At 28.5% G+C, this 22,196-nt stretch overlaps 2 protein-coding genes across 8 annotated transcripts in view; one reads left to right on the top strand and one right to left on the bottom strand.

Moving 5' to 3' along the window:
• LOC105832220 (nose resistant to fluoxetine protein 6) overlaps nt 1–3,630 on the top strand; it is a 31,657-nt gene extending 28,027 nt beyond the window's left edge. For 2 of the 4 annotated variants that reach the window (XM_012672961.3, XM_012672960.3), the window contains 3 exons: nt 1,974–2,148; nt 3,185–3,327; nt 3,393–3,630. In XM_012672961.3, coding sequence (XP_012528415.1) covers nt 1,974–2,148; nt 3,185–3,327; nt 3,393–3,545 — 471 coding nt within the window. In that variant the 3' untranslated portion in view covers nt 3,546–3,630. The other 2 variants (XR_001138723.3, XM_012672965.3) reach the window with 2 other exon arrangements.
• A 2,841-nt stretch (nt 3,631–6,471) lies between these two features.
• Nucleotides 6,472–22,196, bottom strand: part of LOC105834051 (DNA (cytosine-5)-methyltransferase PliMCI) — a 41,314-nt gene continuing 25,589 nt past the window's right edge. For 3 of the 4 annotated variants that reach the window (XM_036290229.1, XM_036290228.1, XM_036290227.1), the window contains exons 10-17: nt 19,978–20,310; nt 16,286–16,437; nt 15,735–16,069; nt 15,541–15,652; nt 14,385–14,534; nt 12,830–12,996; nt 9,630–9,870; nt 6,472–7,216 (exon numbers count right to left, since the gene is read on the bottom strand). In XM_036290229.1, coding sequence (XP_036146122.1) covers nt 6,845–7,216; nt 9,630–9,870; nt 12,830–12,996; nt 14,385–14,534; nt 15,541–15,652; nt 15,735–16,069; nt 16,286–16,437; nt 19,978–20,310 — 1,862 coding nt within the window. In that variant the 3' untranslated portion in view covers nt 6,472–6,844. Of the gene's footprint in view, nt 7,217–9,030; nt 9,292–9,629; nt 9,871–12,829; nt 12,997–14,384; nt 14,535–15,540; nt 15,653–15,734; nt 16,070–16,285; nt 16,438–19,977; nt 20,311–22,196 lie in introns of those variants that run through there. The other variant, XM_036290230.1, reaches the window with a different exon arrangement.

Raw genomic sequence — 22,196 nt, 5'->3', positions numbered from 1 at the left:
TGTAATTTACCTTTGAAACGTTAAACACGCTTTTTTCAAAACAACGTTTTTAAAGTCGGTAACCCATGATTTCTCGAAAACTATTGCATCAATTTTTCTGAAATTTCCAGGCCTTTTTAATAACACAGAAAACTAGTTTTTGATCGAAAAATTTTGTTTTTTATTGCATAGTTTTTATGGTCCACGGCCGATTTTTTTCGCAAAAATTAAAACTTTGACTTTGTACATCTGCCATTTTGTTAAAAATCAATATTTTATAAAAATCCTTTGATCAAAAACTAGTTTTTTATGTTGTTAAGAACCCCTAAAAATTTCAAAAAGATCGGTGCAATAGTTTTCGAAAAATCGTGGTCACTGCGATTCAAGTTTTTTCGAGTCATTTAAAAAAAAGTGCTGTATCTCGTTATAAATTTCACATTTTTACTTAACAAAATTCCTAAAGATTCTTCAATACTTTTTCATAAATCATAAGTTATGAATAAATCTATATATATATATATATATATATACTTTTTTTAATTCTCAAAAAGTAGCGTTTTTTTATCTCATGACTATATATAACTCCTTAATATAATGGCATCTGAAATTGGCATATTGTAAGAAACATCAAAACACATATTATTATAATATTGCTACAACATTGCATTGCAATATTTCTAAAAGTGATTAAAAAAATATTTTACATTTTTAAAAATATTCCGCTGTTTAGTGTATTTAATTCTAGAAGATTTTTCTTTGATATACAGTCTCAAGATGTTTTAAAATCTAGTGGAGTATTCTCTAACCACGAAATACTAGATTGAATTCAATCCTTTTAAGGATGTATCGGACATACAATCTTAGACAAAAGTGCATGAAATTTGAAATACTTAAATATCTGTCTAACGCATAGTAAATCTAGATGTAAGAAACTTGAACGATAGTTGGAGTCTTATTTTTACTCTCACAAAGGTATTTTTCACGTATTTGCAATTTTTTTCAGTGAGTTCTTATGAGTTTAAACTTTTGACAGTGAAAATGCACAATTATCTCAAGTTATATTTTATTTCAGTTAGTGTCACGAAGAATTAAATACATACATTGTAGCTTTCAAAATAATTAGATAATACGCAGTTTAGATAGCACACAATATTTGTAATAAAAATATTCATAAATATTTATTATTAATTACTTATTATCAATTATATTTATTAATGTATTTTCGGGGTAATTATTCAGTTTAGGGGAGGCAGCTTGAACTTAACATATGTTGTTAAGGTCACCCTCCTAAGTGACCTTAAAAAAATTTTAACCATCGTTCGTGATCGTTGGAAAGTTATTAATCCTTTAAATGTCAAAATTTTACAGACACACTCCCCAGATAACCAAACCTGCAAAAGCAGAATCTCACACAGCAGATCCATAGCCTACTGTGTCCACATTAAGCTTGTGTTTTGTAGACAGAATCTGCTGGACAAAATCTGACAGCATATTGGCGGCAGAAAAGGAGCAGATCAGTCGAATGCAGTCTTTGTCCATAGAACACGAGCTTAATGCGGACACAGTAGGCTATGGATTTGCTGTGGGATTCTAATTTTGCAGGTTTGATTATCTGGGTCATGAAATACAAACACTATAATATCATATAGATAGGTTTTTGGGGTCGCTGATTACGAATCTAGAATATCAGAATTTCAAAATTAAAAATGGTGGATTTAATATAACGGATCGAAAATGTTTTAATTTTATTTAAATAAAGTTCATAACACAGGGATTTTTTCAAGTTTTGCGCATATTTTCATTATCATATTTGTAATCAGCACGTCAAAATACGTAAGTATACAGTTTCAAAGTTTTAAAAAAATTGGATTCGCTTTTCGGAATTTTATCCAATAATTATTATAAATAATTTATTAAACTTTTATAAATATTGTGTGCTTCGAAGACAGTTCTGAATTATCCTTGTCATATTATGTTTAAATTACAACTTTTAGAGAACTGTGATTTTATGTTGGTGCCTTGGTAGTGCTTGTAACATTGTCGTATTATTTGGCATTTATAAGCGACACATACCTGTTCTACCTACCGCTATTTATATTGCATTGCATAGAGGCATTTGGGCCCTAGGTATAGCATGGATCGTAATGGCGTGTCTTACTGAACATGGCGGTTAGTGCATTTAATAATTTTTTTAGTGATTACTTATTAGATCTGCATAAAATTAATGGTTGCGTAATAAAATCATGATTCACATGCGATTTGCTTTTAATTTACGGCAAAAGCAATTTTGTTATAATAAATAATATTGTGATGTAATACCATAATCCTAGTAAAAAATTTTTAATAAAATTTCAATAAATATGCAACGAAATTTTAATTATATATTGTAAAAAAGATTCTGAATGTAATAAAAAAAGATAAGATTTTTAATGTGAATTTAATAAAAATGTAATCAAATTTTTCTAAAAAATAATTAATAATAAAAAAATTAAGTTTTATTGAAACGATTTTCTGCAGTAGATCATCATTGCCAAGCTACATTCCGATATTTATCTGTATTACAAATTTATAGTTTACGTCATATAGACTATAAACTTTTAGTACTAGAAGAACGCAGCCATACCTTATTATTTAGCTTATATACAGCAAACTAATGTACACAGTAATATACCCATGGAAGATATTGTATTAGTTTACTATATGTAATTGTGCATGTGTACATACTATATTATGCTTCTTTATAGTCTCACAGTATAAAACTTATTAAATGGAAATGTATCACTTGTTTTGAAACTTTTACTAAACCGTTCAAACAGCTATTTTGACAGACATTTAAAAACATTACATTATCGATTCTAAAATATTACCCAGTTTCCTGGATAAATAAACTTTATGTCCTTTTTATTTCAACCTTAAATAAAGTAGCAGATGTTTTACAGGTTTCCATTAAGGACAGAAAATGACGATTTTTGCATCCCGTTCCGTTTTCGCTATTGAATTCATTTTTAGTAAATTTTAAATAAAAAATTTTCTAATTTGTACTTATGTTTTTAAAGTTTTATTTTTAGCGTTTCTTTAAGAAATATAGTTTAAAAACAAAGTGGTTTGCCGTTATTGATGTCTTTTCTTTACTATAATATCCTTATACGTAATATTCCTTTACATAAATGTTAGATTAATCATCAAATGTATAATTTTATTATAGGTATCGTTTGCCGGTTCTTATCATTCAAAGGTTGGGCTCCTTTTAGTAGATTATCATATTGCGCTTATCTCTTAAATCCTATAATCATACACTCACTTAGGCTGCAAAGCGAAACGTCTGTTCATTTCAGCTTATCGTCTTTGGTAAGTAAGAACCTAAAATTCTACTGAAAAGAACAGTATTATTCTTACAATTTTTTTATTTTCAGACTGTCTTGTTTATAGGACACTTTATAATTATTTATTTTTCCTCTTATATATTGTCATTAATAGTTGAAACACCATATAGCCTACTGATGCGAAAAATCATGCAAACTCGCAGCAGAAGAAAGTACAAGTGGCGTAACAGTGAAAAATTGTAATATATTGATATAAATATCTTAATTAATTACTCATGTCTGGAGATTACGTTTTAAATAAAATAAAATAAATTTTTAACTATCCAAAGCTCAATATATGTAATACATATGTGTAATACCTTTAAAATTCATATTTCTTCATTCCTATTTCTTTGAAACTTGGCAAAAAGAAGTTGCACATTAATATATAATGTCCATACTACGAAGTAAGAGTAAGAAGACTTATCTATGTAGCTTGAAAGTGGTCACGAAAAATGTTCAGTATGTGGCTAGATTTGCCGAATAGAATAACTTGGACCATTTCGTCGCCATCTTGAAATTTGTATATATATATATATATACAAAATATATATTTTTATATTTTTAATTTAAAAATAATATGATAATCAAGTCAATGTATCGAGCCAAGACAAATTTTCTTAATATATTATAATTAATTAGGTAAACATTACATAATTATAAACGCGACTAATAACACTGTGTTAAAGATTGTTGAAACGTTTCGACTATACTTAGTCCTCTTCATTCATAATACATTATCAATATGTATGAATTTAAAACATGAATGAAATGATGGACACGAAAATATAATTAAACAGTTAAAAAAGAAGTAGAATCTACCTCTGACTACCGAACGTTACACTTGTCTCTAGCGCTTTGTTGAATACTCTGTGTGTTGTTGCTTTTTTTTAATATTGTGTTTTAAGATCTGCGATTAACATATATAAGTTTACAGTTTTCCATAATACGCATACCAGTTTATGTTATTCATAACACGTTATCCATCGTTTTTGATCTTATAAATTTATTTTAATATGAAAACCGACTTACGAAAAAATTTCATTATTTTTCATTTTATTATTCAATTGTATTATTGATTGGTTTACGTTTTTATTTATTATGACATAATTTGATATGTAATGAGCTGTTTTATGGTTGTTCAATAGTCATCTTTTTTAACTGTTTAATTATATTTTCGTGTTCATCATTTCATTCATGTTTTAAGTTTATACATATTGGTAATGTATTATGACTGAAGAGAACTAAGTATAGTCGAAACGTTTCAACAATCTTTAACACAGTGTTATTAGTCGCGTTTATAATTATATAATGTTTATCTAATTAATTATAATGTATTAAGAAAATTTGTCTTGGCTTGATACATTGACCTGGTTATCATATTATTTTTGCTTAGCATTAACGAGCCCTTTATAATTGTTTGTATTATTTTTAATTCATTATAATAATCATTTAAAGCATAATGATTATTTTGATAATAATAATAAAATTTTAATTTTAATTTTAAAGATACTTTTTCGATATATTTTCTCTGCATGAAAATTATTATTAATAAGAATATATTTTTCTTGATAAAACTACAACAAATTTCCTCATGCAAGTAAATTATGTAAATTATATGGAAATACTCTTTCTGTATACACATCAAATTTCAAGAAAGTTTCTTTTTGTGTGTGTTATGTCAGGTTTAACGGATCATTCACAAATTATACAGGTCAAAATTTTCATTATGACTGATAAATAATTAAAAGTCTTTCTATTTTGAAAGGAGGGCCAGTAAAAAGTGGCGATTTTGAGCCATCAATCAGCGTCTAAAATTCATATACATTATTATTACTAGTGCCCAGCAGGATGCAAAAATATTTTTTGGAGTATCTAAAAACCAATAGAAACTTGGCGAGATTAAAAATAAAGTACGATGTTACGCTGTATTTTTCAAATATTTTATGGTATTCTCAAAATAGGTAATTTAACTGTCTTTACGGAATTGTTACTTGATTGGTCATTCTAAGCGTAGTATAAATTTCCACGACTCATTCAAAATGACCGATTCAATATGGCGATAAGTATGTTTGGAAAAATCATCGTTGTCGTGTGGAAATTGTTGCTAGTAGAATTTGTGAGTTTAGGCTTTTTCCTGATAGCCATGTGTAAGCCTATGAATTTTAGACGCTGGTTAACCCTTTCAGGGCTATTATTCCATAACCACTTACCGACAACTATCGTTGAGTGTCTTTGTGCACGTATTTTGATATATGAAAAAATATACGTAACAACACTTAACGACATCAATAGTTGTCGGTAAGTGGTTACGGAATAGCACCCCAGGAGCGGAGGAAACTGTCTTCCCACCTCATTTTCTTTGGTTTTTTTAAATATAACTGAGGTCTGTTACATCGTATGATTGTGAAATAAACTGTTCTATATTTGTTAATGTTAGAACTATGCACTACTATGCACTAGTTTTGTATCAATCATGCATTTTGCAATCAACAAATAAACAATGACAAAAAATGCTCTTTTTTTACGATAAATTCGTTCTAGAAGCCCTTTGAATGTAAACTTCCAGATCATAATTTTAGATTCTAGAGATAACGAACTAAGTCATATTAAGTCATTGAAGTTGCAGAAAGTATATTGTTATTATTTTTTATTCAACAAAGTATACTGTAAAAATGTTATTTTCGGCATACAAAAATGATTTATTCACTTAATTTATAAGTCAATTGTGTAGAATTTTGTACTAAATGATTATTTGGATTATTGTTAATTATAAAAATAACCTGAAAAATATAAAATTCAAAATAGCGGCTACAAAATATGAAATAAAAGGATTTCAAAAATATCATTTCAGGATTTTTTTTCCAAAAACTATGCACTTTAGCAAAAAACTAAATGGGACCTTTTTTGTTACAAATTTTGTGTAGAATACGGCTATAATTTTTTAATCCCCGAATTTTGAATTTTTATGTTTGACATGCATCACATTGAATCTGCCATTTTAAAAACTTTTAAATTTTGACTTCGGATTCGGTTTCAGAATGATCCAAAACATACAGATACAAGACTTATCCGACATAATTGTTAGAAAAAATCTTTGCCTACAATCATTAATGAGCAAAAATCGCCATTTTTTTATCCACTCTCTGCCTTTATTTATGTGCATTGAACAAGGAGGCAAGTATGAAATATGTTTTGTATTATAATTATTAATATGTGAGTATGTAAAGTGAAAAATGGTGTTAAAAGAAGAATGGTATTTTTGAAAAATCAAAGAATGCAAGTATAGCTTAATCGAACAATTTTAAAATAAAAAAGCTTGTATGAAATACAATACTTATAACAAGTTTATCCTTGTCAATATATATTCAACATCAGACATCAAAGTATAATGTATACAGAAATATTATTTACTACTTAATATTAAATTAAAATAAAATGTAAAACCAACATTATACTATTTTGTTTAATAATTTTTCTCGCTTCATTAATAAAACAAAACATCATCGATTTTCATTATTGTTATCGTCAGCTATTGCCGTGTCAGAAACATCGTCTTCATTTTCATCAAGACCTTTGTTGAGACTTTTATTGTGATTTTTATTAAGACTTTCGTTCAGACTATTATTAAAACTTGTTGTCGCTTCAGCACTATAATCGTTTATAGACTTAGATGTATTCAATGTCACATTACGGATGCACTTTCTTATTTCGTGGCCAATAGCAGCTGCCAATGGTGGTGGTACAGCATTACCGATTTGTCGATATTTATCGAGTATTGTACCGAAGAAGCGATAGGAATCGGTAAAACCTTGGGATCTCGCGCACTCCCTCACGCTGACAACTCGACTTTGTACTGGATGCAAGACTCGACCCTGAAAATTGTTACATTTGAATACCACAGGCTGATTAAGTTTCTACATTCAAATTGAATATATATTATAGCAGTAAAAATGTAGAATAAAAATATTAATTTGTAATATTTTAAGGGAATTCCAAAATAACGAAATTATAGACATTATAAGGTACAAAATTCTTCAAATTCGAAAAGTTTTATAATATCAATAATTTTATTACTTCAAATTCCTTTAAAGTCTATAAATTCGAGATTGAGATGGAATTTGTAACGATCCATTCCCTTGCACAGACTAGCTTATGAGGGCAAGGAGGATAGACAGTAGATGTAATTAAGCCGCGATAACAGCGCTAAATCTACGGCGATGCTATCTATAATACAGACGACGTAGCAGTAACATACAAGCCGGCTATCATAGAAAAGCGACCAAAAACTAATCCCGAACGCTTGAACGCTCATCGTAAGCACGCACTGAATTGGCTCAATGTCTGCTGTAGGCCGTAAGCAGTAAGGCAGTACGAAATGGAGATATTTTCTATGACTGCTACGGTCTACGACTCTCCATTGTAGATGGCCTTTAATGCGTTTTGATGACCCGAGCGTACAGCACAAATTATCGTTTGTCGGCGAGATGGCTTGGCACCCTAAGATCTGCTCCTGAGAGACCTTAATGACGGAAGAGAGAACAATCGCCCGGGACGTTATCGGCGAGATGGTCCTTCCTGTTCGCGATCAGTTTGTAAAATAGTCCCCGCGAATATCGTTCACCTGCGAAACACTGATAGACCTAGAAAACGCGAGGCTGCGAGTACTTCACCGTTTGAAAATTTCGACGAAAAGTAAATTATCGTAATACGCATGGCCGTTCTATGGCGAATCCCTCTCGCGGAGTGCGCGTTTGCGGTCTATCGCTGCCGGAATTGTCGACACGTCTCGAGCGCCCGGAATAATTTGTGCCGTCTATTACTCAGTGTTAATTTCTTGGCCGCGCGCTATTAGATTATCATTATTATTGCTCTTTCGTTTGCGCGTACGACTTTCGTTTTGTTAATTCTTCTACCTTTCTTTTCTTTATTATTTGAATAAATTCCTATTATTTGTTACGCGCCGTGTTGTACCAGTTTATTTCGTTTCTGTGTCGTTCGCCGCGGTATAAGACGATCTAACCGACTTTCGCGTGTGAATAGAAGCTGCTTTACGTGATTCACGTGAGTCAACATATCGTCGAACATGATATCTGGCGTCCAACTTTGATTTGTTCGTGCAATCAATATTCTCGCGCGAAATAACAAGCATTCAGGCCCTTTTGGTTTACTTGGTTTTTTAATCGCGACTTTTCCGCAAGGAAAAGTCATGACAACATATATTACAAAAATCTAATATGATACTTTGGATAAGATTCACCTAAGTAATACACATTAACTTTCTCTACAAAAATGATATCAAAATATTTTGCGTCAATTATAATAATGGATATTTATATGAACTAAAACATCTATTCTATATTTTAGCCAGTATTTATAATTAAGACATTAGCTGCTCCAATACAAAGATGGAATAAAGAACAATAATAATGTAAAGTAGAAGTTGTAATAAATATTTTATTATACTACCTAAATATTTTATTATAAATATTTGTTTAAAAAATTAGGCGCTGCTAAATCAAATACACACTGTACACACACACACACACACGAAGGAGATAGAGGAAGAGAGAAAGGGGGAGGAGAGGGAGAGGGGGAGATCGATATAATGACAATTAATATATATATTCGGAGGGTTTAAGCGCCAAATTTTGTGAAAAAATATTTATTTGTAATGAAACATTCAGTTGTAATAAAATAATTTATTTGTCTGCTTATTATTATATGCCAAACTTTACTTTCTTTCTTTGCTAATGCAATATTCTGATTACGCTGAGAACTGTGTAAAATTTGGCAAGGGACATTATTCCTGCTGATATCTGTACACACACATTTCAAATTCGTGCACTATTCGCATGGCATGTGACTAGAGAGCATGCGCATGTGGCTGCTGCGCATGCCTACATCTGCTGACATCGTTATATTTCGTCGGTATAATAGATATCCTAATCTGAATAATCGTCATTTTCATTAAATCATCTTTTTATTATCTTTGCTTAATTTATTATCTATATAATATTTTAGAAGTTTTTTTAAGTTTTTCATTAATTTTGGCAAATATTTTATGTATTTTATGGATATAATTTAATTTGTAGAAATTGTAAACAATGTTTATGAATAATTTAAGAACAACATTTGAATATAAAAATTTTGTTTTTAGTCTTTAGAAAAATAATCATTTCTTAAAAATTTATCTTTATTTAATTCAAATTATTGCTGCTGCCACGTTGTTTAATTTTCTTAATTCATGTAACTTATAATATGTATCTTTCAGTATATATCACGTACCTGTTTACCCATCGGTTCCGGATTGGTAATAGTCGTACTAAAAAATCCATTCCAATCAAGTCTTCCGTATAAACCCTTCCAATTATTATGTCGGTTCGAGGTATGTGGTAAGCACCATGGAATCAGAGTATTACATTGCCTATCAGTGGGATCGCATGATTGACCACTACAGCAACTGCATACTCCGCGAAATCCATTCTGTGAGTTTCTCCCAACCTTCGGATCATCATATAAATATTCTCTAAAAAAGAAAAAAAATTAATTTTTATTTCAAATTTAGCTAATCAATCGCATTATAATTAAATCCCTGCCTACACATTGGGTTCCGGTAACCCAGGCCAATTTTGAAATATCCACTACTTAAAAGTATTTAGCAAGAGGGTACTGGAACTGGTGGAAAATAACTATGTCAATTAACTCATAATTTATCAACAAAGCACCGTACTTATGCGCATTTCTATTCAGGGCACCCCTACCGACGGGGTGGATGCGGTAGGGGGAATTGCACGGTACCATTTTTTAGATATTTTTATTATTCTGTAAGGTGTTTTTTGTAAAATAATATGATAATAAACTTTTAGAAATACATTGTCAGTAGTAAGTATTCCCTGTTGTTTTTTCTCGAAAAAAGCATTTATGTGCTCAAATAAATACCTTTTTTAAAACCACCATCACAATTGATTCTGTCTTAAAGTGCATGGTTTCAAGATTATAGAGTTAAATTTTTAGGTATAAATATTAAAAAATAAAAAAGTTATTTAATTTTAAGAAAATTCAATTTTTAATGTCTTTCCATATTTCAATTTTTTTCTATAATAAAAAAATTCTTTTTGATATTTGCAATAATTGAATCTTGTTTTTAAATAATTAAAGGATATACCAAATTTTTTGTACATAAAAAATAAAATTATAACCTTCTGAGAAGCAATTAAAGTTACTCGGGTTAATTTGATCCAGTGTGCTCTTTATGTCTCATGCAGATAGTGTGCCTTTTAAGGGTTAAGTCTATGCGTTTAGAATTAGGATTAGGGAATAAAAAGTTGATGTGTAATTAACAAAAAAATTTTTAACTATTGTTACTATCGTGTGAAGTCTCGAGTGTTAAAGTATAATATAAAAATAAAAAGGCTCCGCACGATTCACGTAATATCTGGAGGTTCGATATCAGCGAGCATGTAAACAAAGGACCTCGCCTAGAGACACGGCGCAGGCAGGATTGTACGGGTAGTCAGTTGCTATACAACACGCAAACGCGCCACTCGCATATTTCTGAATAAAGATAATTTTTGCTTTACTTCATACTACTGTGCTATCTATATGGAAATTCCTTAATCATACACAACAGTATAGAAATAGAACAATCGGTAATTTTTTCATAGTTTTTTATTATTTAAAAAATAAAAGTAATTTTTTAAGAGATATCGGAGAAGAAAATCAGTTTTCACTTTACCACTCAAAACTCATAATTATTCAATTCTATTCAAATCAAGCAGTTATCAGGAAGAACATTGAAGTTTTAAGGAACGCGCGCGCGTACGCAAAAAGTACTTAAAAAAATAAAAATAAAAAATAAAAAATGTTGGAAGTAAACTTTACCAACATCTCTTATATAGTCAATTAAAAAAGTATTTTACTAAACAAATATTTTATTGATAAATTATTCAAGATATTTTTAATAATTAAAATCCATGTTTAGAGAAGATCCAAATCTTATAATTAATTGGTACAGGAAACGCACATTTTCTGGCCAATATTAATTACTTTTAGTTTCACCCAAACGACTATAAAATCAATACGATTGTAAATCTCACCGACCAAGCAATTCTATTGTCAAACAAGCGTTTTCACAGACAGAATTCCACAGATCGAGATTGTTAAAACTTTTGCTGAATAATTGTTATCCAACAAAAATAATTAACAAACATATTAAAAGACGACTCAATTTTTTAATGAATCAGGAAAATGTAAATACTGTGGATGACAATTTGTTTAGCAAAAAATTAGATTTTGGTAAAAGAATAGCATTGCTGTTATGTTAAGAATTTTAGCAAAGATGTGAACTTCGTATACTCCAAAAATTTACAAATGTACGGTATATGGTATCTAAAAAACTAGAGAGTTTGATAAAAAGAAGGAAAGACAAAGTAAAAGATTGTAGAATGACCAAATTTGTTTACAAAATTAATTGTTGCGACTGTGATTCAACAACTTACATAGAATAGACAAAACGATATTTAGAGACTAGAATAAAAGAACACCAGCAAAACATAAAAAGCTCGTCAGCTAACCACACGGTTGTCACCAATCATCGATTATCGATAAGTCACGAATTTGACTGGTTAAACCTAATATTCTACATAAAGAAAACATAAAAGAAAGAAAGAAATCGCTGAAATGTTTTTTATCAAAAAATTCGATAATAATATCAATTTGCAAAAAGACACTAAAAATCTCAATGCTATACGACAGAATTATAAGAATTGTGTAGTTACTTCTGACTAGTTATTTTTAACCATATCTCTAATTTATGTTGTTAAATTTGACATTCTCACTTTCGACGATTCTCTCTTTTCAATGACAAAGGTTGTAGAGTACATATGTGCTTTCCAACGTATCCCGAACAACACGTATCCCAAAACAACACTTAATGTACTCTTGCGAATTTACAATGGATTAATATTCAACGTAATATTCAACGTGTAATTAACGTAATTTATACAGGCAGGTATTGATATTAATTAAAATTTCTTATTTTGTGATCGCAATTTTGTGAACTGTTCCATGACTTATACGTCTTTCGTAAATTGTAAACACACTTGATAAAGGCCAGAAATCGTCGGGCCGAAATGTTGTGTAGACTTTCAACATTTGAAATAAAAATTGCCAGAATTGTCATTAAGTTGCTATTTGTATATTTTTCAATCGCTGGCAACTTTACGATTTTCATTTGAATAATTATTCAAGTATTGACCTTATTCCAAACAAGAATAAAATGTATATTAAAGACAAATAGTAGATACATTTTTTATTAATAAAAAAAGTTGCGTATTGTCCACGTGTTCACGTTATTTTTTCTGTCCTCTGTATATTCAGTCGAGACTCTCGACTGAAAAAATATCTCACTTTACAAATTTAACAAATTTATAACTTGAAACAATTTGAAACAAAAATAAACTTGATTCGCTAGATTGTGTACATACAATTTGTTGGTAAAAGTACCGTCGCTCAGTCGCACCACAATATTCGGCAAATCGCGCCAGTCAGAACCAATCGTCGTTGGTATATAGCTCATTCGCGCTTCTACAAGTGGACTCATCTCTTTACATATATGATCCGTCAATACTGATCGGTGCGGTTTACTTCTCATCTGTAATACATAAATTAAGTAAGAATTTCAATGTCAGGGTTACATGGGCTCATAGATTATAATCAAATTTCATGGTTCGCCGAAAGTCCAGTAACTGAAAACCATGATAAGTTCCGATTTTTAATTTGTATAAATACTATAAATAATTAATATGTAAAAACAAAGTATATTTAACTTAATGCAAAACAAATATTTTTTATCAATAAATTATCCTATCATTATGGTAAAAAACAAAATCAACATAATAAAAATCATTCAATAATTTTTTAAATATTTTTTTAAGGTGGTTTTCTCATGATTCTCTAATCAACGCATTTGAAGAGAGAATATAAGAAAATCACATAAAAATTCAATAAATGAATTGGAATATTTCCATTTTCTAGCAACCTTCTATGTTTATATTATAAATATTAAAAACATTTAGTAGTTTGTAGTATGACTGGCAATACTGTAGTATACTAGCACCTTAATTCAAATTAATATATAAAACATTTTTAAAACTTTGAAGATATATATTGTTAAATTTTAGATTAATTTTTAACGAAAACATGATAGTAAAATTAAAAAATTCTTACGAATACAGAATTAGTTCACATTTATCATTTAACATTTGACAATAAAAAAACCAATTTATAGTTTTTTTATGTTAATCGGTTCCTAATTACGGATTTTATATAACTAAAAAAATTGGAAAACACTCTCTTAATTGACATAAAACTTGGTGGACAATTATGTAAATGCAGAACAAAATTAATGAATACTTTTTACTATGTTCACATTTATACTTCTAGCTTTAAAAAAATTTAGGTTTTGTCACCGAAACATAATTTTTTTTAGTGTAGTTACACATAATTAATAATTAAATTATGAAACAAAATACATATTAATTATTTATTAATAAAATTAACACTTTTACAGTTACATAAAATCTTATCAAATAAAAATAAAATATTCTTCAAAAATTAAACAAAAAAATAAACTCTTTTTTAAAAACTAATACAAAAAATAAATTTCTTTAAACAAAATTCATTTTATCTTATTTCTATTTTCATTTGCACAAGACATAATTAACGGAATATAAATATTTTGCAATAATTTCTCAGTAATAATTAACAATATTGGTCATAGATTGCTGACAATATGACTTAAAATTATTTTGTTTACATTATTTGTTAATAATCAAAATTGAATAATCTAATGTTATATGCTAAGTACTCTGAGATGTGCCGAATATAGTTTCGGCGGCAGTCGAAGGTTCGGCCATTTTTTGGCCGAAACCAAAATGTAGTCGAAAATCTTGTTTTGGGCCGAAACTAGCCAAAACCGAAATCGAACCTTCGGTCAGACATTAAATATGGTCTCATTATATATTGATTTTTATAAATTACCTTTCTTTGGAAATGCGTTATTGGTTCCGTATTATAAGACATCTCTTCTTCGTTCGAACCACTTCTAATTGGTGGTAGATCATATAAGGCATCTTTGACAGTAATATTTCTATATGGAGCAGAATCCTTTCGTTCAAATTTTATTTCGTACTAAAATATATAAACTTTATTAGTATAGCAAAAAAGGCATAAGAGACGTCACTTCACTGAAATCTTGTAACAGGATACTTTGAAATAGCATGCCAAATGTCTCCTCTATATACGTTCAACACACGTGAATAGCTTGAGTGGGGATACAATGTGATTAGAAAATTTTTTCAAGTTTTTTTTTAAATAAAATGAAGAATTACTTCATTATAGCTGAATCCCAAACCAATAATTTGGTTTTATTATAAAATTCCAGTATACGTCTTTTATGCATTGTAATGTATAATTATTACTACATTGATTTGATTTTGATTGCAAAATATTAATTATTTATATATGTAGAAGCAACAAACAAATAACAAAAAAATAGAAAATTTGAGGAGTGATTGCAGATGGTAAAATAAAATAAAAATCAAGAACACCAAATTGTAATTAAGATTTCGTTTTTATAAATGCTTAAATCTTTTTAAATACTTTTTATATAAAAATTTTAATAATTAAAATTATAAAATCAAGAATAACAAAACTTCAATAAAAGCTTTGTTTTTCAATTGTATCTAAATATTAAAGTAATTTAAGTAATTTTTGTGGTAATCATGGAATAAATTGTATATCTGCTCTTTGTGTCAAAGATCCAGTTTAAACCTATCCAGAACATATCAGATTTTTAATTGATCACTATCTCTTGGAAGATAATGATAAATTACCGAAAATACCTTTGCCAAAATAATTATGAAGCATGTAAAAGCATACACCAAATGAGAATCACGATTTTAGTTATAATGAATTGATTTGTACGTGTGTGTTTATGTGTGTGTGTGTGTGTATTTTTAGCAAATATTTAAACATTTATAATTAAGAAATAAAGTCTTAATTTATTAGTCTTGATTTTCATTTTATCATCTAGACGCTCTTTAAATTTTTTATCGAACACTCTGTACATACGCACGCACGCACGCACACATTACACATAACATAAATCATATAAAATCATATAAAATAAATTTACCTTCTCGTTATCCACCAATACAGTCGAGGAGCAGCAATGTTTACTGAACACATGCGTCGGTTCTGGATACTTTGGAAGTATCTCTCCAGGTGCAGCAGCTATAAGTATCATCCTATAAATAAGTAAATTATCATTCATAAAATAAAACCAGGTATATTATCACAATTTCGGTTACAAAGAAAAATGGAAAAAACCTTTTTCGCGTTTGCGGCACGCCATAACTTCCGGCTTGAAGAATACCAAAGGTACACTGATAGCCCATACGAAGGAGACATCTTAAAGTTAATTTTAACACCATTCCTTTTTTGCAAGATACGAAATTTCGTACGTTTTCCATTACAAAAAATTTCGGTCTATAATAGTCACAGTAAGATAGAAATGAGACAATGAGAGAATTTTTAAATAATGAATACTGTCGTGAATTAAAGCGATTCATGCCGCTGAAACCCTGACATGGTGGGCCGCCACATATAAGTTCAACCTCTCCTTTCTGAGGAAGTTTTTGACCTTTATCATCTACTTGATCACCCTAAAAAGTTTAATTATACCAAAAAATAATAAAAATGTAGCTTTCTTATACATAATGACAAATAGTGTTATAGTTTAAAGAAGAAACTATTAAGAGATGCAACAGATCTATTGTACTGAATTATTTGATAATAATCTTATAATATAATAATTTATTATTGGCAAATCATTTTTTTAGAACATGAATAAAATGTAACATGGCGTAACAAAAACCTACATTCATCACTTTTCGTAACAACTTGTTGCAATCATCCGAAAAAACTGTAGCCTTCGGATTGTTCAACCGAAACGCATTTGCTGCGGTCTCCTCTCTCTCAATTGCCCACAAACTCTCTGCTATACCCGCTTGATGCATTCCTTCGGATAATCCTATCAAATAAGTAATATATTTGTAATATATAAGTAAAATATAAGTAACATAATAAGTAATGCTGCAACGTTGAAACATGATTTTGTGTATATGTGTGTATAGGCGCGCGCACATATGAAAAAATTATCGTTTAAAAAAAAATGTATATATGCTTCTTTATTAAATAAAAAATAAAAGGCTTAGTACGCAAAATCTGCCCCCGCACGAATCAAACTGAAATTGATGTCATAAGTTGTTATCAGTGTGATATAACATTCCTATAAATTTTATTTTAAAAAATGTATTCTTTTATAGGAGTTATGGAGGAGGGATAGTGAAATAAAAAATGTAATTTTTCTCGAAAACGACTGATTCGATTTTAATAACAAAAATATATGTTATGTAGATTGATAAGAATACATTTTTTTAATTTTTTGGTGGAAAAAACACCTAAAAAAATTTTTTAATTAAAAAATCTTTTTTTCGGGGTAATATTTTAGAGATACCATATTTTTACAGAATTGTCTGCTTTAACACATTTTTTTCAAATTTTTTAATGTGGTGGAACATGGTTTAAAAAAGTAAAAATCATAGACGTTGCGTCACTGTGACTCAGGCAATGCCGCTGTGGCTGGCGCTGGCGGCGCGTGACACCACTTCTTGGTTATAATAATGTGTGAAAGTTATAAACTATTAAGAGTTTTATTTTTAATAGTTCTAAAGGTCCTCATAGATCAAACACAGGTTTCTGCTCATCGAAGCAAAAAAACGCATTAGTATAAAGTGATTTGCCAGGTTCATACAGCAGATTACTATGCTCGCAAAAATGTTTATAACATATCTTGCAGTACTTCAATAGACTTAAAGTTCTATATGAGTTCTAGAAAGAGTTGTGGCAAAACTACTTCTGTAATTTTTAAATAATTTTCTTGCCCCAAAAGACATCCTTGTAAAACACTGATTGACATTCAGGAATTCTATGCATTATGTTATATTTTTGGATAGTTCTAAATGTTTAAGCGCCCTCCGAAAAGTTCTGCTCGTAGACATTACAAAGGATCACAAAATTTTTTCTAAAGTTTACTCAGACCAGACCAGATATTTCTTACGGATTTTAGGTCGCTGAAACCAAATCTGAAGCCTGTCCTAATCCCCGTTAGGTTTTGTATTCGAGAAAAACAAAAATTGGAGATAAAACATCAAATAATTTGAATAGGTTAATAAGTTTATGGGTTCAAAACTCGTGGATCTAGGATTTATGAGTTCAGAACTAACAAGTGGGTTTATGAATTCATGAGTAACGAACAGTGTTTCAGGTGATTACAAGTTGTTACTTGCTGTTTATCCTTGATTTTGGTTTTTTCTCGGATAAATAAAAAATCTTGACGTGATGGAGTTAAACAGGCTTCGGATTCGGTTTCAGCAATTTAAAATCCATAAGAAATACTTAGTCTGGTCTGGGTAAACTTCCCCAAAAATTTAGTGGTCCTGTGTTATTAATTAATTTTTTAATAATTTTTATCACCCCAAGTATACGTGCAAACGTACATTTTGGTGAGACGCTGCTATAAAATATTTTTCGTTTCGATCGTATAGTTTTATGAGTTCGATAATTATCATATAGCCCTAAATGCATTCAAATTATAATTTTATAAAGATGTACTGATTGGAATTTTTTGTTTTTAAATTATCTTTATTACAAGAAGATTGTCGCATTTTTATGGCCCATAAAAATTATTAAAAAATTAATATTCACAGACAGAACTTTTCAAAAAGCGCTTAAACCCGATCAAAACCACTTGAAAAAGATTTTAAAATGTCCAGAACTCGAAAAAAATTAGTAGTGTCTCATCAAAATTCGAATTTGCACGTATACTTAGGACAATAAAAATTATTAAAAAATTAATCATTAATGTTTGTGGACAGAATTCTTCAAAAGGCGATAACCCTTCGAGCCACAAATTATTTTTGCTCACCAATTTCAATAAAACTTTGTATTCAGGAATCGTATTTTTTGGTCGCTGATTATGAATTTAATGTCAGATGTGTATGTAGCCACAGCGAAGAAGTGTCATATCGTATTTATTAAACTTTTTTTCTTAATAACTTTTGGTATATAACTCAAAAACTATGACCGAGCAACGGTAACATGTATAGAGAAAAGTTGTTCAAAATAATGACCCTGATAACATATTTGAAGGTCATCAAAATCGGTGAGAAATCGCTAATTTAAATAATTACCAATATTTCTTCTCGTTTGATTCACAAATGTCCAAGCTATTTGAATTCTTTTTATACGTAGATGATATTCCGTAATTAAATGATTTTTTAAAATCATTTAATTACGGAATCTTACATTGATTTCTTTAAAAATTAAGTCCACAAGGTAGCCATTTTTTCTTGTTACTAAATTAATGCAAAATTTAAACTTCTCTGAAAGGTGGGATAAAACAAATTCACTTTATCTGCCAGATTAAACACCACACGCGCGCACGCGCGCGCATACACAAATTAAGCATGTTATATCATTTATATTGTGTGTATATATAATGTATAAAATTATGTATGTTAGAGAATGGAGGGGCATGCATAATTTTTTTATAGTAAAGTACATATTTATTATCAGCATAGTAAAAGTTGTAGTGCTTTTCCTAAAAAATATAACAATATATAATGTAACACAATTATTTTATAAATTATACAAATTTTGTCGATTAAAAATTTTGAGAGCAATTTTTTATTTTCAATCCTGTGGTGTGACCAGTTTTAAACTCAAGTCTTATATGACCAAACAACATGTTATATATCAATCATTGATGTGACAATCAGAAATTGGTCACATCGCACAGCTGAAAATAAAAAGATAGTAGTTGCCCTTGAAACTTTAAATTAAACCGAAAGTTGTACAATTTGTAAAATAAGTTTATATCATATATTATTGTATTTCTTAAATTATATAATTTTTAGTATATTAAAATATTCATGTTACCATAAAAAAATTATGTTCCTTCGATCTGTAACATAGATAATTTTTATAAATAATCATAATAAAGTTCAACACAAACCATTTAATTTCATATATTATTTGTTAAGTTTATCTCTTTTAATTCACAAAATAAAAACTGGCCAATTACAGCAAAACTCTGTATACCTAGATGTAAAATATATTTTAAGAAATCGGAAGAATCAATTTTAAGTAATAAAAATAATATAATGCAGCGTTTTAAATCGGATTTTTTCAAACAAAACCAAATTTATTCAATATTTATTTTATTTAACATTTTGAATGATATAATGTACATAAAAAACGCGCGCATGCACGCATGCATGCGCATACACATATAAAATCTACATTTTGCATATACTGGAATAAATATTGAATCAATCAAAAAATGCTCTTGAATGTTAATCTGAAACGTTTATATAATATTCAACGGACATGAGACATTTCTGTAATATTTTTTAAATCTACATTTTAAAACATTGATTCAATATTTATGTGCGATATAGAGAATACAAGGGGAACAACATAAGTTAAATATTAAAACATAATATATTACCTCCACATCCAGCAAATATGTCCAACATCTGTAATTTTCTTGGTATAGTAATATAGTCTATGGGTTTCTCAAAAATCTCTTTTTCTTCAGTTTCTTCCATTTTCTTTGCTAATTTTCCTTTTCCCTTTCCTTTGCCTTTTCCCTTCCCATATTTACTCGTATTAATAATATCATAAGGTGGTTCGTCGAATGTCATTTCTTTAGGATTGTAAGATTCAGTAAAATAGAATCTGTTTGGACCGCCAATTGACCATTCTTCAATAGATTCACTCATGTTTCTAAAGTAGGCCAGATAGCATTTACCAGCGATCATAGAAATATTTACTGTGCATACTGCAAGATAAACAGGGGTTAGTTAAATTATTTCCAAAATTTAAAATAATGAATCCAGTATAGTAAAAAAAAAAAAAATAAATAAATAAATAAATTTTGATATATTTTAAGTTTCGAAATTTGTAACTATTTTTTGATATAATCTAAAATTTTATTAAGTTATTTTAAAAATTAAGAAATACACCTTTTACTTAAGAAAACTCAAGAAATATAAAGTTTTTAAGGGTTATATGTGTCAAATATGGTTATTAATATATCTTCTTGAAAAAATAATTTTTAATACATAAATTTAAGAATATAAATTTAAACGACCAAAAACTTGAATTGCAATTCAAATTATTTTCAACGAGAGTAATTATATTTATGGATTATGTGTAAAAAAAAACATGTATAGGCCGAGCAAAAAAATTTAGTGGTCAACGGTTAGGCGAGAACTACTGATTCCCTATAATCCAAGCCTGTTAATACACCTACTATTTATAGTCTCAATTTATTGAGACAATAAATTATTATTGGGAAAAATTTGACATAAAACAATAAGATTTAAAATGAAAAACCAAGTGCTCGCCTATTCTCATGCTTGCAAGTGACCTCATCAAAAAATAAAATGTAATAAAAAATGTCGCCAAATGTGTTTGTGAGAAATTAATAAATTACTGTAAAAATAAAAATGATCAAAAAATAAAATAATAAAAGACTTTACAACTTAGAGATGTTAATTGCTGAAAAGTTTAAACATATTAATCGCTAAACTATATTAATTTATTGTTAAAATTTAAAATAAAATAAAAACACAAAAAAAGAATAAGTTCCCACATTTCCACATTTCTGGGACTCCATTTTTAACCGAGAGCGACTTCTTATTATGAAATAAGTAAAGAGCATGTGGAATTGTGGTATACGGATTTTTAATTTGCTATTTTTCTGTCATATTAAACCCGCCATTTTTAATTTTAAAATTTTAATTACAGTTTATATTTTGCAATTCCGAAAACCTAGAAAGACAATATTTTAAAAGCGATTTAAAAATATTAATGTTTGTTTTTTTTATCCGCCACATTAAATATAATTTAACAGCAATTTGATAGCAAATTTATAATCAACAATACTGCCTTAGAAAACCTTTAGAATAAGATTTTGAAGTAAATTTATTTTTAAAAATTTCACTGCTTTTGTTTGCCATATTGAATCTGCCATTTTGTATTTAAATCTGATATCAGATTCATAATTAGTAATTTCAAAAATCCTTGTTCGCTGTAACTTTTAGTGGGTTTTTTTCGAATAATTTCAAATTAAAGTTATGACGCCATATGGCATCACTGGTTAATATAACTAAAATAAATTAATTTTATTATGCGTGCTTTTCTTTTACTTATTCATATAATAATTAAAAAAAACTTAATTTTAAATATTAAATACAAGTGTGTGTGTGTGTGTGTGTGTGTGTGTATGTATGTGTGTGCGCGCCAAATAGCATGTAATGACACGTACAAGAATCTATCAAACATATAGAATTCAAAAGACAATATAATACCAATATATAAAAAAGAAGTATGGTTATTATTATAAATTAAGAATGTATGTACATTATGAGAATTTTATTAAATTATATATATCCCAGATAACACAAAATATTATCATAAATATTTATAAATATTTTACAAATTTATTTTCAAAAAATATTAAGATTATATAATTATTTCCATAAACCATTTAGAAATGATGCAAAAATTATTATCAAAAATATATAGAATATATTTTTAAAATGTACTGAAAAATATTTATGATATATGAACTTGAAATATTTTTTATATTCTTTGATAATAATGGTATAAATATTTATTTTAAATATTTTCATAAATGTTTATCATAATTTTTTTTATACC

Source organism: Monomorium pharaonis, chromosome 7 (assembly GCF_013373865.1).
Source record: "Monomorium pharaonis isolate MP-MQ-018 chromosome 7, ASM1337386v2, whole genome shotgun sequence".
NCBI lineage: Eukaryota > Metazoa > Arthropoda > Insecta > Hymenoptera > Formicidae > Monomorium > Monomorium pharaonis.
Note: the sequence above shows the minus strand (reverse complement) of the source record. Positions and strands in the feature narration are given on the sequence as shown.